Genomic DNA, 17,341 nt, shown 5'->3' with positions numbered 1-17,341 from the left:
CTTTCCCCTCATTTATTTATTTATTTCTTTATTATTATTATTTTTTTGTTAATTCTATCCGGAGAGAACAAAAGAAAAATTTAGTATATCATTAAATATATATATATATATATATACATTACAATTCTCGAATTTAAATAAAACATCTTTAGAAATTAAAATTAATTTGTTTTGTTTTCTTCAATTCTTTCGAGTCTGGAATTGACTACTCTAGGGTAACTTTTAATTCTTCCTCAGTCATGGGCACAAACTCACTTAGACTCGAGATATCCTGTTTCAATCGTAAATGACCTTTAGCCCAGTCTGGTACCAATGTACTGTTCAACTGCGGCTCTACACTAAGTTCTCTATCATCAAAATCAAACAACTCGGGAAGTGGTTTCATATCAGGTTGCGAATTGTACAATTGGTATTGAGCCGCATTTGACGTGTGTCCGCTACTGCTCTGATGCATATTTTGCGAAAACAATTTGCGGTAGTTGGGCAATTGTGTAGTTTGCACTCTCAATTCGTTGAAATATGCATCACACAACGCTTCAATGCACGAAATTCTATCAATAGGACTATATTGTAACACTCTAATGAGGAATTGAATACAGTCCGCTGGCATCTTCTTGAATATTTTGTTCAAAGGAATAGGTTTGATCTGCGGGAATCTGTGCTCCATATAGTTTGGGTTCATATTCTTGATTTGTTCCTTTGACGGTGTTCCCAAAATCTTTATAATCTCCACCAACTGGTCAATACCAGATTCACCAGGGAAAAGCGGCTGGCCCAAAATTAATTCTGCCATAACACAACCAGCACTCCATACGTCAATCTTTGTTGTGTAATTTGTTGCGCCAAAGATTAGCTCAGGGGCTCTATAATAACGAGAGCAAATGTACGACACATTAGGTTCCAGTGGGTTCAAAATCTTTGCGGAGCCAAAATCGCACAATTTCAACTCACCTGTAGCTGGGTTTATCAACAAGTTTTGAGGCTTGATATCTCTATGGCATATTCCTTGGGAGTGTATATAGTTTAATGCTCTAAACATTTGGTATGTGTACAACTTGATTTCCAATGGCGGCATGCTCAATCTCTTGGATACATAATAGTGGCTTGCCTTGTACAATGTCTCCGGAACAAACTCCAATATGAGGTTTAAATACAACTCATTTTTGTCATTGTTTGTATAGAAAAAGTACTTAAGGTCGGCAATATTTCGGTGATGCACCAACTTCATAATCTGCAACTCTCTATTCTTGAAACGCTTATCTTGCAAGACACGCTTCATGGCGCAAATCTCATTTGTCGGCATAATCTGGGTTTGAAACACTACACCAAACGAGCCATGGCCAACCATTTGTGATTGAGTGTACTGAATCGTTTGCATTTCGCCCGTGTGGCCGTTTGTGACATTTTCTGTAACAACTTCTATTTTAGACATGATGGTTAGTAAAAAGTTCTCTTGGTGGATCTTAAATGGATGGTGTGCGAGGGAAAATGGAAAAAAAAAAGGGAAGCAATAAAAAATGAAAAAATTATGGAATGGAATGACTATGGATTGAGAATCAATTGACTGTGTACTCAAAGAAAAGGAAATTCAGACTCCAAAGGACAAGGGAAATTTGCAATAATTTCGTGAGCAATTTGAGATTGAAACAAATGAGGCAAAAGCAATTATCAATAATAAATAAAAGGAAAACCAACAACCAATTGAAAACAATATTCACAGCTTATTAAGTCAAAGTCTGGTGTAATATGTGTCGGATGAGTAAATGCAAAAGACCAAAAAAAAAGCAATGAAAAAAAATCAATGAATAAAAAAATTTTGATATTAAGGAATGACTATGCGGGGAACTTGATATCTTGAATTGGCAACACAAATGTCAAGTTTTGATTACTGGTGTCGACTCGAGGTGTTTTGTTGTGTATTTGGTAACTCACTAACTAATGAGATAGTGCTTTTGAAAATAAACTAGAAGCAAGTGAGTGAGCGAGTCTGTATAGTATCTGTATCAAACAAGTAGATTGTTGTCTTTGTATGAAGCAGAATATAAAAGTGCAATTGGAATAACAACGGGTTACAACTGTATTGCTTGGTAGGTTAAATTGAAAGCAAAAGTAACGGATGTGTGCTATGCTATTTGATTATAATATCAGTCAATTGAAAATGTGTACGTGTAGCTATTTCCAGTACTACTGATGATGATACAGTTGATGGGTGTTGTGGAAAAAAAAAGGGTGTTGTAGTTGATGGTAATAAAAAACCAGTTTTCGAAAGTTTTGGTAATTTTTCTTTTTTTTTTTTGCTCTTTCCAAAATAATCGCCCGCAGTAGCTTCCAGCACTATGTATGAGGGAGTGCGGGTGTATGGATGTCTGGGTGTCTGGGTGTGTGTGCGTTTTTTAATCTTTTTAATTTTTTTAATTTTTTTAATTTTTTTTTTTTGCTCTCTCTGCCACCATGCAATCACTCCTCGCTCATTTGTGTAGTAAGCTGGTGCGGGTCAAAGTGTGTGTAAGGGATTCAGTGTGGGTGAGTTGGACAAAGTTGCAAGATCACAAAAACACAAAAAAATAAAGAAAAATAAAAAAAATTAAAAATTAAAAAAATGAATGATTCAAAACAATTCAAGATTGCTCTCTCCAATACTGGTGTATGGATGCATTTCACATTGAAAGGTAACACACAACACATGTAAAAAGGAAACAAAAAAAAAACCAATTGTCTACTGGGGTATAATCAGGGGAGGGGGAGGTGGTGAGGCAGAAAGGGAAAAGGGAAAAACGCTGAGTGCTACTAAAGTAGCAGTAGCAGTAGCAGTAGCAGTAGCAGTAGTAGTAGTATTGATAGTGCCAATGATGATGGCAGTGGGTGTAATTATCCAGATTAATGAAATCAAGGATGAAAGTTGAAACGTGTGGGAATCGATTCAAAAGTATTTTGAATGTTAATCAGTTCCCCGCTTCCACTACTATATCTCACATTTTGCCGACCTTGATTGAATCCAGTCTCTCTCTCTACTTCTCTCTCTCTTCCCCACCCCCTCCTTCTACTCACAGCACTAATCTGAATGAGATCTGCAAAGATTGGCTTTCTTTAGTTTAATCATTTTCTTTTTAAGTTCCTCTTGTTCTGTAAAGATGCTTTGTTTACACTTTTTTGAACCAATAAGATTGACAACCATCAATCTTTCAAAACAACAAAGCAGAAAGGGATATTGTAAATGGCAATTATCCTTTTCTCTTGACATACTCAAACATTTCTTGCGTAAACTCTAGCCGTCAAACAATCCTTCTTTCACTTCTGGCCAATATTTGTTATTGCAAAAAAAAAAAACAATAGTCAAATATTAAGCCAGGAAGGTTGAGGAGTTTTGTGGGAGCAATGCATGGTATTGCCTTATCACTCTTCCCCCCTTCTCCCCCCCCCCCCCCCCCCCCGAAAAAAAAAAAATTCAAAATAAGAAGAACAACAATTATCTGTTTATTTTGGATTTTCGGTCTTCTTCAATGTAATAGTTGCTAGTTGCAGTTTTGTAACATTATCAGTAAGTTCACACAAAGTCGTTCCTTGACAAAGGACTTTGGGAACAAAAACAACAGCAACAGAAAAATAAAAATGAAAAAAAAAGAAAGTGTAAATCACTATTCTTTTTTGTGTTCACTTTCTCCCTTTACCCCACTTTCCTTTCTCCGCAAAAAAAAGAAATAAATTTATTTTTTCCTTTTAATTTCCTTATAATAAGTTCTCTTTGATTCGCGTCAATTAGCCTTTATTGCATATACCTACCATTCCATTTTTTTTAAAAATTTTTTTTTTGAAATCTTTTCAAATCTTTTTGCTTTTCAATTTTTGCTCATTTGAAAGCTGACACTTCAACTTCAAATCGTTAAAAGCCATCACTCGTCGTGAATATACCTAAAAACATTCTCTATCTTTGGAAAGATACGAAAATGAAATTATCAAAACCAACAGAAAACAAAAACAAAAACAATAAAAATAAAGCTAAAAGCAAAAATTAAAAAAAGGAATAATCTCACTCTATTGTTTCTCAATCTCGTTTTCCTAAATTCCAGAGTTATCTAATTTTGCAATTTCCTCTTATCATGGTTGTCTCTTCCATTCCATCCCATTTCCTATTCCAACTTCCCTAGAACCATTGTTAGTTAATTTTTAAAAAGATAAAAAATTAACTAAGTAAGTAATTGATATAATGAAGAAAAATATATAGTAACTCTTACTCTTACTCTCTCTTTCTTTCTTTTTCTTTTTTCATTTGAGAAAGAAGGAAAGAAAACATTAAAGGAGAAAGAGAATGTGGAGCAGAATCAAATGCGTAAATACATACCAAATTGTTCGCTGTATCTTCTCCCAGTTTCATTGGACAACTTCATCTTTAATTTATTCTTTAACGAAGTCTTTGCACTTTTAGTTTGATCAAAAGAGCTGGATTTCTCAAGTGGATAGAACGAAAACTGACTGCTCTTTTGCTGTTGCTGTTGCTGTTGTAGTAGTTGTTGTTGCTGCTTCGCCTGCTCATTTTTTGGTGCGTTTAAGTTGTTTCCCAAATTATAATTTATTGTCTGATTGGGTTTGTGCAGTACTACTGACCCTTTTCTGTTCATCAACTCACCACCTCCACTACTATGTTCAGCAGAAAAGTCGCCAAATGAAGTGTATGGATTATCCGTGTCCTCTTGCAACTCACAGTTTTGTGAGTCGTTATTGTCTCTAGTAAACATATTCATAAACCTGTTTGTTAAAGATGACGATTTTCTAGTCTGCATAGTTGTTGAGTTGTGGCTCTTGTTACTGCCCACATTATGCATTGCCGTGTTGTGATTACCTGTAAAGCTATTGTGTCTGTTTAATGAAGCATTTTGACTATTATTCAACAATGTAATTGAAGATGATCGACGATTAGGTATAATTTGCAGGTGTGAAGTTTGCATCATTGTCAGATTTGGGAAATTTATAGAGTTGTTTCTTGATTTCGGTCCTTGTCCTTGTCCTTGTCCTTGTCCGTAACCATAGCCGTAATTATAATTCAAACTATGGTTGTGACCATTGTCAATACTTAGTGAAGATGACTTCGACATGGAAGTTGTGGGTGGAGCAATCTGGGTGGTATTGGCCACATTAAATGGATTTTTAAATGCAAGTGGATTGAAGTCATCTTCAACCTCGGTTTTCTCACTGTCATAGTCATATGTATGATCCAACGGAGCACAATCAGTTTTACTATCCTCATCATAAGTATAACCAACATCTCCTCCTCTTTTATATTGCTCTTCTTCTTCTTCAGTGTTGTTGTCGGGGTTGTGAAACTCAATAAATTCTGATTCTGGTATAGGTGCCTCGCTAGCAAGTTTCATTTGAAAATTCTCTGAGTTTGATTTGGACATGCCCATATCAGTCTCCAATCCTAATCCTGACCCTAGTCCTAAACCTTGGCCATATCTTGTTTTCATCTGATATGGATTACATTGGCCAGCATTTGTTTCGGTTTGGTTGGACCCGCCATTTGCTGTGCTAAGGCTATTTACTTTTTGCATAAAGTGGCCGTTGTAGCTTTGTTTATTCTCCTTTTGTTGATTTCTTAATTCTCTTCTTTCTTCGCGGTGTTCCTTTTTCAACTCCTTTTGTTCTTGTCTATTTTCCTTCTTCAAAGTTTTAAATTCTTCTTTTTGCTCTCTTCTCAATCTTCTGGATTCTTTCAATGTTTCTGAAGGTTTTTGGTTTTGTTTGTTTTTCTTCTTTTGCTTTGTGCCTCTCTTGACGTGTTTATTGGCATCAGCGTATATTGGCTTGTCAACTATCAAGTCGCGCAACACTGGTGTTGATATTTCTTGATTGTGAATGTATTGTGGATAGTATTTGTGCATTTGGAATTTCTCTTCCAAAAACTCATAGTCGATATTCTTTATATTGACCATGGGTGATTGAGAAAGAGACAGCGAGTGTGGGAGGGGAAATGCCAAAGATGGTTGGGGTGGTTGGGGATGATTATGATTATGTCTATGTTTATCTTTGTGCATCTGTGTTTGCGTGTGCGGTAGATGGTCTGGTGGTGCTGTATTACCATATGAATGGTGGTCAAAAGACAACTTGCTTATACTTTTGGATAACTGCATCGTTGATTTTTAGTAGAATAGGATAATTTTTTTTTTTCAATATTATTTATATGTAAAGGGTAAATAAGAAATTGGTATTCAATAGCTTTTTGTATTTGATCTGATAAAAAAAAAAATATAGTATGGCGAATGTTTTTTTTAAAAAAGATGGACTTGTCTCTAAAGTTGAGGTTGAGGTTGGATCTAGCTTTGGTTAAATGGTTGGATCTAGCTTTGATTAGATGGTTGGACGGGTTTAAATGTTAAGATAAATGGATAAAAGAGGTTCTTTTGTTGTAAGAAGAAAGAAGAAAGAAGGAAAAAAGAAAAAAAGAAAAGGGTATTGAACTTGGAGAAAGTTGTATTGGTGCTATTTCAATTTGGCTGTAAAAGTAAGAAAGCGGAGATATTAAAATTTCTTAAAATAAAAAAAAATAAAAATAAAAAAAAGAATAAAAAAAATTATAAAAATAAAAAAAGGAATTTTGGGGATTACATTTCCCAGAGTTTTGCATGTAGTGCTGCTGCTGTTGCTGTTGTTGTTGTTGTTGTTCTATTTTCATGTGTGTATGGTACAAAAAAAAAAGGAAAAATAATTATTACAAAGAAAAGGGTTTTGATACCTACAAATATGTGTAGAGCAAAATACTAAACAAATTCATAAATGAAATAATATGTATATTCTTTCCCATTTTCTTTTTTTTGCTTTTCTTTTTGGATATGAATATATGGTGACTAGGACACAATGAATACTATCCAAAGTGTTTATAAGATGTACAGTCAAGTCCTGTCTTTTGCAACCAATTCCCCATAATTGTTGAATGCTTCTGTAGCCATTCTTTGTTGTTTAAAAAAACACGATATCAGATGCAGGCAAAAACAGTGTGACCAGCTCATGTGTGTATGGTCAGTTAATCATACACACACACAAATATATATATAGTTATATATTCATATATGTATCTATATATTACTGGCAAACGTTTTATTTTATTTTCGTATAGCTTTAATAGTTTGTAGATTCCTGTAATACAATTGTATTCATTTACCCTGTCCATTTTTATTTTTATTTTTTGTCTTACTTTTCTTTTCTTTTCTCAACCAAAAATAAAAAAGGAATTGGATTCATATACAAATACAAATACAAGTGTATGTATATATATATATATATATAATGAATCTGTACCTGTTGCTTGTGCACTCCACGTACTCTCTGTGTTACCTGTCTCTGTCTGTTTGTTTGTTACTATTATAATTTATTATGTTAATTATAAACCCCTCTCTCTCTCTCCTTCCCCTCCCCACCAATAGTTCTAATCTACCAAAGACAAAAACGTTTCATTGTCTTTTTATTATTTTAGTTGTTTAAATTCAACAACTATAATTAAAATTTATTTTTAATTTATATATGAATATTCCCACAAACATTCTGCCAATGGTTTTGTTACGAATAATACTTTAGCGACAAAAGAAAAAGATAATAAATAAAATTACATTGTGTATGTGTGTATAGAGTGTGTCTGTTTCTTAGGCACTATTACCCATAACATATACTTATACAGACCATACATTTGTACACTTATACTCAGTACACTTATACATAAGTTTACTTTTCAATATTGTCTTCCCCTTCTTTCCGAATTTTTTTTAATTTCTTTTTTACTTGTTCAGTGAGGGATATGGATGAAGGGAAGAAGCCTTGTAACCCCTGACTCTGATGACTCTCACCCCCTCCCCCTCCATCCCCCACGCATTTGAGCCCTTGACTCAAAACAAATGAAAAGAAAAAAAAAAAAGAAATAAAAGAAATGAGAAATAGAAATAAAAATTAAAAAAAAAAAGAGAATGCGGGGAACTGCTACCAACCGTATTGGCAGGTTGTAAAGAGAGACAAATGGATGACACATTGTGTACAGAATTGATCTGCGCTTGTAGCAAAAGTGAACAAGACAAGTAGTTGTCACAATTTCATCATAATTGAAATTATCACCATTAACAACAATACCTACACTTACACTCATGCTCACACTTACACTCATGCCAATTCTTTCTTCTTAACCCAATTTGCACTCATAATAACTATAATTGGCAAAATGTGTGATAAAAGCATCAGGGAGAAAGATAGATAGATTAAAAAATGTTTCTTCAGAAATATAAAAGCCTAAACCTTTAATTATTATTATTATCACATGACCAGTCACATGACTGTTAGCGTACCTCATAAATAAATGATTAAAAAAAAAATAAATAAAAAAAAAATAAAAAAATAAATAAAATGCAAACTTGGTTACGCCTCACCTAACAAACTTGGGGTGTTGATGCTCATTTGTAGCTAGTACCACTAAATTCTCACTTTAACGCAGTATACAACTCCTTGCTAGTAATTCTTTTACACCTATCATACCTTATCATTCTTAACCAAAGGCTCTGCACTTCTTCATCATCACACAATGGTAGCAACTCATTTACACACTTTCTTTTAAATCTCTTTAAATTAAACTTACGATAATGATACTCTTCTTTCTCCAACTCCTTCCAAAGTAGTTCATCATCCTGCACATCCTCCTGTTTTATTTCAGCTAATCTTCTTTCACCCACTTCTTCTTCTTCTTCATTTCTTTCTCCTTCTCCTTCGCATCCATAGTGTGGAGTACCAAAACATTTAAATTGGCAACTTAACAAATGCAAATCACTAATCGCCATTTCATTACTCATCTGTTCCTCCTCCTCCTCCTCTTCCTCCTTTTTATTTTCTTCTTCTCCCCTAATATTGTCAACATGTCTACCATTTCCACTACCATTACCCTCACTTTTAAAACTACTTGCATCACTCTTGATCAATACAGACTTAAAGTCATTGGAATACAAAACAGTCATAACCACACCCAACAGCCACACATCTATGGCATACGAATAATCAGTCATGCCCAATATCAACTCAGGCAGCTTATATATCCCAGTTGACACATCAACATACTTCTCATCCCGAGTCTCATCCAATGGCGGATCAGTATAATCATAACAAATACCAAAATCAATCAAAACAGGCTGTGTCAAATCATCTCCCATGCGAAACATAATATTACTAGGTTTGATATCACGATGAATGATCTCATGCTCATGAATAAACAGTAACGCACTGGCCACATTCCTCAAAAATAACCGAATCTCACTCACCGGTGCAACATTAGTTATGGTATACTTTGGTGGCTGTTCAGGGAATGCAAGATTATACCTCGTTCGAGTTCGCAGGTATTTTGGCAGCAGCAGAAGCAATTGACTCAAATTCTTTGGGTAATACTCCTCTACCAAAATCATATCATCAAATATTTGGAAATCATCAATATACTTCACAATACCCGCATGTTTACCCAATTGAAGCCGCTTAATAGCCTTGATTTCACGATGAATCGAATGCGGTGGAATCTTGAAATCAACATCAACTATTTTGAGACATACATACCCCTGGGAAGATCCCACAGGCTTGGCCCTGCAAATGTCGGAAAGAGGACTATTAAATATCAATTGCTTGTCCGTATATAGCTCGTCCAATTTCATTATACTCACTTCAACTGGTGGATGTGAAAAATAAAAAAATAAAAAATCAGGGCAAAAGGCCAAAAACAAAAATACACAGTATGTTTGGTGGATACCTGTACTATATGAAAATATCTGGTTGTAAAAAAAATAAAAAATTAAAAAAATTAAAATACCATATAGATATAGATAAAAATATAAATATATATATATGTGTGTGCGTGAGTGCGTGTGTGTACATACACATGTATTTTTCACGTGTTTTTGATCCGATGGTGAGATTTTCTTTTTTTATCGCGACTCTCCTTCCAATACACTGACAATTTCTGCTTACAATTTTTTTACACCTACCATCCTTATTAACAACATTTAGATCCACAGCAGATCCATACTATAGACGGAAAAAAGTCTAATCTCTAGCAGCAGAAGAAAGGAAAATAAAGAAAAAGGAAAAAAGTATATTGCTTAGACGGGTCAATCATCTTCTATTCACCATATCCGAAGAGATATAAAAAAAAAAAGAAAAGAAAAAAATTGTAATTGTAATTGTAACTACATAAGTTAAATATAAGATTCCTTTTCTTTTACCATCTTTATAGTCGTTTCCTCTTTGTATTGGATCCATCGTCATTATACCCGTTCCTCTTGCTAGCATGGCTATTACTCGTTGCGCCAATACCACCGCCATTCACACCATTACCTCCACCTCCAATAGCTTGCCCCAATTGGTTCATATCATTGTCATCTGTGTAAATCTTCCTATTCGGATACTTAAAGCTCAACTCTTCAAATGCATTCTCGTGAACCTTGGGCAGTTCCAAAAAAAAATCATGCACCAAAGCCTGGTCAGCCGTCAATCTCAGTTGTGGGTCATATTTTAGCAACCCGTGAAGAAGTTCAAGACATTGCTTATTCTCACCACCAATCATCTTGTACCACTGCGATAAATTCGAAGAAAAGTAGCCATTGTTGGCAATTTGTTGGGTAAAGCTCAGATATTCGGGATACTTGCTGATCAGCGGCCATGTTTTAGAATTCGGCGTTCCTAAAATTTCAACAATTTTTTGAAATTGGTTTTTTTGAAACGGAACCAGCTTCTTGTTATTAATATCAATCTTGGCCTCTTCGCCTTTGAAAATTGGACGAAGCGAGAGCAACTCAGCAAGAATACACCCAACTGCCCAAAGATCAATGGCCGGAGTATAGTGACGAGTGCCCAATAATAATTCCGGTGCACGATACCAGATTGTTACCACAACTTTGTCGCCAGTATAAAAACTTTGTAATGGATTATTAAATTTACGAGCCAACCCTAAATCACCAATCTTAACACACCCATCCGAAGTGACCATAATATTGGCAGGCTTGAGGTCACGATGAAATATCCAGTTCTTATGAAGATACGTGACACCATTAAGAATTTGCCAAGTAAGCGACTTAACTGTCAGTATTGGGATAGGTTTCACGTCCGGATGTGAGTGATAATGAATGATCTGTAATAAATCATGCTCGCAAAACTCGAATATCATATAGATACTCTTGTTCTCCAATATAATATTGATCAATCTAGTAATGTTCTTGTTATGCAATTCGCGACAAAGTGACATCTCACGAATAGCACTCTGACTTATCCCCGTATAGTGCAATGCTTCATTGCCATTAATATCATGGTTGCTTTTATTCTTGGTGTTCACATTTATATTGTTCGTGGCACCTCCATGGTGATTATCGCTCTTAAATTTCTTAATAGCATAAAATTGAGGAAGTGGTTCTTCATTGGTATGAACTAATCTTTTGTTTGATCGTGCATTCCCAACCAGTGCCAAGTCAACTTTGAGCTCTCTATTCAAATTACTCTTTCCATTTGTAGTCGAACCGTGGTTTTGACTTTGTAAGTCTCCATCTGCGTTTTTGAGCTTTTCACTGCCACCATCTGCAACATCTTTTTTCATCCCACCATTACTACTGCCAACAATACCGACACCGCCAACACCGCCTGCATCAATATTACTATTACTGTTGTTGCTGCTGCTATTGTTGTTGTTGTTGTTGCTGCTGCTGTTGCTGTTGTTGCCCGCTCTTAATTTTGCCTTGTATACTTTACCATAGGTTCCTGCAGCTATATATCCAATAATCTGATATGTCGAGAACACGGACTCTCTTGTCAAGTCTTTTCTATGCTTAAATGGACCCAAAGTCAATATCAGATTTGAGGCCATTAATGCCGGTTGTGGAATCGTTGGCATATTATGACTCAGCAAAGCTCCTGATGAGGAAATATTGTGATTAAAATATGGATTGGTGTTCTTGTTGGTTGTATTATTGTTAGTGACATTGATGTTGGGATTTTGAAGATGATGCTGGTGATGCTGCTGCTGCCGCTGTAATCGAGATGATGATGACGATGATGATGCTGACGATGCTACAGAGCCTGGTGGGATTAATGGATTATTGGTCGGGAGTGTCTGTGTCAATGTAGCTTGCAACGATGATTGAGGTAGTCGATTCATACGCTGCTGATGCTGAGGTATCGGTTGATGAGATATCTGTTGTTGTGAGACTTTCTGTAATCCATTATTTGCTTGCTGGTATTGTTGATGCTGTTGATGCTGTTGTTGTTGTTGTTGTTGTTGTTGTTGTGCCTGAGAAGATCTATTCATCGGTACTGTTGTTTTTTGAAAAGACTGTGGTGGGTTTTCATAGCTCATATTCTCAATTTGTACAACAAATCGCCGTGGCCTGGTAACTCGTTGTTTGGTGGTCGTGGTATTGAGAATGGTTATGATAGAATATTGTTAATCTATTGATTTTAATTCTTATAAAGTGAGTTGAGTGAGTATTAATGTTCGGCTTTTTGGATGTCAAGTCCAGCGAGTGGGCACCGGCACTTTGTGTAATATTTGTCATCGTTTTATCTATTTACTAATAGGTGATGGGTGCAAAACCAAAATTCTACGTACCTAATAATTGTTTTTTTAATAAAAATAGAACAAAAATAACAGGGAAAAAAGGGCAAAAAAAGGGCAAAAAAAGGGCAAAAAAAGGGCAAAAAAAGGGCAAAAAAAGGGCAAAAAAAGGGCAAAAAAAGGGCAAAAAAATAAAGGAAAGATTTTGAATAGAAATAGTCAAGTACTTGGTCTAGTTAATAAAACTGTTTACTATATGAAAATGCTATGTGCTTGTAAATACTGTGTGCTTTGCTTGCTTACATTATTTCCACTGTTTGTATATATATATCTATGGTAAAATATGCAAGGTTATAATGTAATGGAGAATGTTGTTCATCAACAAGCCCAGTGCTGTTCTAATATGATAAGGTATGATACGAGATTATAATAAAATCTGATATGCTTTGCTACATTACGTTATGATATGCTCCTTTCAGGTCCGTTGCAAATTTTCCTTTCGCAATATTAGATTTCCTTAAAATTTTAATCCTTGCAAGTCATTCAAATGAATACTACTGAGTTGTTGTTGAAGTGGAATATCATTTACTGGTGGAGTCTCGGCAAATTCTTCCAGGAGCCCACCATCATCCGCCACAGCACCAAACTCGTAATTGGGTTGCAAGCTTATAAGGTCATGTTGTCTTTGACTTTTAAAATCTCTTTTTAAATCCATGGTAATTTTTTTCTGCTCATCAACGATAGAGTTTTTGATAACAACCATTTCTTTTTCATCGTTGTGCCAATCAGCCTGCGAAAACCGAAATTTATTAACATAATAAAATGTCCCCGATATGCTTTGATCTATGACAATCTCGCCACTTTTGACCGATTTGTCTAGCTCCTCCAAGGTAATGTTATATGACCAATTGAAAGCGTGTGAAATTTGAGTAACCGAGGATCCATAACAGCCTTCCTCGAAAACCATCCCTTCGTTTGTGATTTCATCATCAATTAGCTCTCTTCGCAAATCAATCTCTTTACAATTCTGCTCGTGGTTTTGCAAAAACTTTACAATGAACTCACCATAAGTATCAGCATGAATTTTAGGTTTGACAACAACCAAATCAGAATTCTCATATCGGTCTTGCACAACCGGTAAATTCAAGGATTGAAACAAGTCAATCAGCTTCTTGAAATCTGAAGCGTCAATGAGCTCACAGGCATAACCCAGCGATTTAACCAAATCCCTATTGTAATCTGCAAATAAATCTTGCAAAGTAATCATAGCGGTACTCTTTGTCAACTTATAACTTGTAAGGTACTCGCTTATATGTCGGCTCAATTCCTGGTGGTATATCTTTGAGGATCTGCTAACATTCAATGGTGACAAAACAGTTTTCCGTTGACCAAAGGCAAGATGAGACAACGACGAAGAGATGTTCATGAGATCCTTGAATTTAAACATAAGTTGCTCAAGGTCATCCAAAGATGTGCTAAGTATCAATTCATTCTTTTTGCGCTGTTGTTCACCAATTTGCTCCAATGCAGAGAGTCCGGCTCCAGCTCCAACGCCAACTCTAGCTCTAGCTCTAGCTCCGGATCCATTTTTTTTCAGCGTTGGCGATTGTGTTGACTCGATTTTTTTAGCATCTTGATTAATGCCACCTTTTTTTTTCAAATTTTCCCACTTGATTTCATCTATAATATTTGCAACACGCTGAAAAAACTCCTTCTCGCCTCCTTTACGGAAACTAATCTTAATATAAGGTTGTCCATTTGTATACTGCTCGGGCGATTCCAATTGCAAAGAAAGTGGGTTGTTATCAATCTCTGGTGTGACCGAATTACTCACATTGTTCATCGAATTGACTTCTGCGCCACACATTTCGCAAAATTTGATAGACTTGTGATTGTGGAAAGTACAAACGGGGCAAACCCCCGGTGATGTCAGTGTAACCAATGAAGTTGGCCTCTGACTAGAAGGTTGCAATACTTCGTGGCCATTATGGGAGGGAGTAGAGCTTGAATAACCACTCGCATCCAGGGTAGAATCTAGATTCGGCACTGGACTTGGAGTGGGTGTAGGTCGTGACCTAGCATTTTCGAGAGCATTCTCAAGGTGTGCTCGACTAGGGTGTACCCCACAAGCAATGCACTTTGGCATTTCATCCAAGTTCAAATTGAATGCGCCTTCAATGACATTGTTGAAGGAGCAGATCTTGCAAACCCAGGTGACATTATTTGGTTCGTTGAACACAGAACCATTTCCATGATCATCATTCTCAACTGTCTTTATAAATAGTTTGACTTTTGGCGATGATCTGAGAAACCCATCAATTAGTTCCGCCGATGTCAAGTGCCTAATATCTACTGCAGCACTTTGATTTTTGCAATCGTCATTGTCAAAGTAGATGATCCTCTTGTTAGTGAGGTAAAGCCGTCCATTTTGATGGTTCGTTATCTTGGCTTTACCTTGATACAAGCCAACATTATCTTTCACATATACGCTATGCTCCAAGTCATCTAAAATAGGACGATTGCTTCTGTTTATTTTGATCGGCCTCCATAACTTTAGCCAGGTCATTAAAGTTTAGTTGTAGATTCAGTTTGAATGAATAAAATTATTGAATATCTCGGCTCTAAAAAATTATCGTATATATGATTAATATGTATGCGAAAGTATCAAATTGCTAATCTCAAAGTTATCTCCTGGGATGCTGTTCTATATGTGAAAAAGAAAATAAACCTAAATATCATTAGACTACTTGTCTTTCAGTATAAACATGTATATAGATAGATATATATATGTATGAATGTTTCTTTGGGTGGAGATAGATGTCGCAATAAATTCATACGATCAGTTCCTATGTACTTGATTCAATCGCATAAAATCTGATCCAAGATTTATCAATTCAATGCGCAGATATTCAATAGTTGAGAAGTTTACGCTTTAAAGACCCTCGATTGGAATATTTTAATAGAGGAAATAGAAACATACAATCGAGCAATTGAATTTCTATTTAAACCAAGACTTATATATTGCAAAGACTCATCTTTGAATGTTTTAATCATTCAACTTCTAGACTTTAAAATTTGATTCAGTTTCGTAACTTCCTATTCCTTTTTCTCTGTTTCTCTTTTTCTCTTTCTTTTTTTTTGTGGATTCTAATTTCTGGTTTTTCTATTTTTAAGTGAACTGCACAAAGAGAACTAACTTTAGATACATAAAGGTGCAAGATTCAAAGTCGTGATTAACGAAAAGACACCACAGATCAACCACATAAAGTATCACCTGTGAGGAACGAAGAACAAGGAACAAGTGAAAGCACCACGTATCTAGAATAATCCAAAAAAAAAGAAAAGGAAAAGAAAAAGATAAAGACAAATAAAGCATTTACCCGTGCGACAAGTTTTTTTGATATATATTTTACATTACGGACTGATCTACAATTGGCAGCTTAGCATCGCAAAAAGCTATCTTTATTGGATCGATTCATAACATTGTTTTGATATACAATACTAGTAAGCTGTGTTTATTGATCAATTACAACTTGGGATTGAGACTGGAACTAGAATCAAAACTGGAACTGAAGCTGGGATCAAAACTCACCACAAAATACTGTTAACGTAGCAAACATAGAGCTCGAATTCATTAGCCACATCACCCATAAAGAACCAATATGGCTTTCTTGTTCAAGCGAAATCCAAAAACACCACTGGAACTAGTTAGAGCGTTAAACGATCAGCTAGCCAAATTAGATTATAAAGATGCAATTCAGGATGCGTCAAGTTTCAAAAAGTACCAGGATGAAGCAGCAAGGCACTTGAAACATGTCAAGTTAACAATATACGGCGACGATGAAACTGAGCCCCAACCAGATCAGAAACAATACATTTTGCACGAAATATTACTGACAAACTGTCTATACTTGTTGACCACCACACTTTCGAAACTTGACTTTGATTCCCGCAAAGATGTTGCAAAAGTTTTTCTGGTCTTGTTACGACGAAATGGATATCTGAGTCTGAAAATTTTGCCTACTACTCCGCCACCAGTTGTTGATTACCTCCTACATACCCAACCAGCAATTCTAATTTGCCTTGTAAGAGGACCAGAAACACCCGAGATTGGGTTGATATCGGGTCAAATACTACGAGACTGTATCAAGTTTGAGTCGATCAACAAGTTTGTTCTTTACAGTCCTGAGTTTTGGAATTTTTTCAAGTATGTGCAAAACCCTACTTTTGAAATTGCTTGTGATGCTATGATGACCTTGAATGATCTCTTGACTGTTCATAAAAAAATGGTTGCCGATTTTCTAGCAAACAACTATGATGTTTTCATGGCCAACATCAACAACCTTATAAAGTCAAACAATTATGTGACAAAGAGACAAAGTGTTAAATTGTTAAATGATTTAGTCTCACAAAAGGTTAACCTCTTGTTTTTGAACAAGTATTTTGCTGACACAAAGAATCTCAAATACACGATGATGTTATTGAGTGAGAAACTGAAAAACTTGCAATTGGAAGGATTCCATTTGTTAAAGTTCTTCATAGCTAACCCAAAGAGGACGACAAAAGTTAACGAGACATTGATCAAAAACAAATTGAATTTTATAGAGTTTTTTAAAACTTTTGACATTGCCAGCTTTCACGATTCAAGCTTAAATGAAGAAAGAAACTATGTTGTTAAGGAAATCGAAGAGCTCCCAGACAAAGTAAGCTAAAATATATACATAAAACTTATTTTTTTTGCATCTGAAGTTGAAAATGAAACAAAACGAAAAGAAAAGAAAAGAAAAGAAAAGA

At 35.4% G+C, this 17,341-nt stretch overlaps 5 protein-coding genes across 5 annotated transcripts; 1 reads left to right on the top strand and 4 right to left on the bottom strand. All coding sequences in view use genetic code 12, as the record gives it.

Moving 5' to 3' along the window:
• Positions 1-205: 205 nt before the first annotated feature.
• gsk3 (glycogen synthase kinase 3) lies at positions 206-5,927 on the bottom strand (the record flags this gene model as incomplete). Its single annotated transcript, XM_001528467.2, has 2 exons — positions 206-1,419; positions 4,340-5,927. 2 exons carry the CDS (start codon positions 5,925-5,927, stop codon positions 206-208), a joined length of 2,802 nt encoding a protein of 933 aa, XP_001528517.2.
• Positions 5,928-8,453: 2,526 nt separating this feature from the next.
• Positions 8,454-9,662, bottom strand: CSK1 (mitogen-activated protein kinase; the record flags this gene model as incomplete). Its single annotated transcript, XM_001528465.1, has 1 exon — positions 8,454-9,662. The coding sequence occupies one exon, from the start codon at positions 9,660-9,662 to the stop codon at positions 8,454-8,456; it is 1,209 nt and encodes a 402-aa protein (XP_001528515.2).
• A 572-nt stretch (positions 9,663-10,234) lies between these two features.
• On the bottom strand, positions 10,235-12,301 carry SSN3 (cyclin-dependent protein kinase; the record flags this gene model as incomplete). The annotated part of the gene is made up of 1 exon (XM_001528464.2): positions 10,235-12,301. One exon carries the CDS (start codon positions 12,299-12,301, stop codon positions 10,235-10,237), a length of 2,067 nt encoding a protein of 688 aa, XP_001528514.2.
• Positions 12,302-13,064: 763 nt separating this feature from the next.
• VPS36 (Vacuolar protein-sorting-associated protein 36) lies at positions 13,065-15,113 on the bottom strand (the record flags this gene model as incomplete). The annotated part of the gene is made up of 1 exon (XM_001528463.1): positions 13,065-15,113. One exon carries the CDS (start codon positions 15,111-15,113, stop codon positions 13,065-13,067), a length of 2,049 nt encoding a protein of 682 aa, XP_001528513.2.
• A 1,096-nt stretch (positions 15,114-16,209) lies between these two features.
• Positions 16,210-17,259, top strand: HYM1 (Hym1p; the record flags this gene model as incomplete). Its single annotated transcript, XM_001528462.1, has 1 exon — positions 16,210-17,259. The coding sequence occupies one exon, from the start codon at positions 16,210-16,212 to the stop codon at positions 17,257-17,259; it is 1,050 nt and encodes a 349-aa protein (XP_001528512.2).
• Between the last annotated feature and the right edge of the window lie 82 nt (positions 17,260-17,341).

This window comes from Lodderomyces elongisporus, chromosome 1 (genome assembly GCF_030384665.1).
Source record: "Lodderomyces elongisporus chromosome 1, complete sequence".
Classification (NCBI taxonomy): Eukaryota; Fungi; Ascomycota; class Pichiomycetes; order Serinales; family Debaryomycetaceae; genus Lodderomyces; species Lodderomyces elongisporus.
Note: the sequence above shows the minus strand (reverse complement) of the source record. Positions and strands in the feature narration are given on the sequence as shown.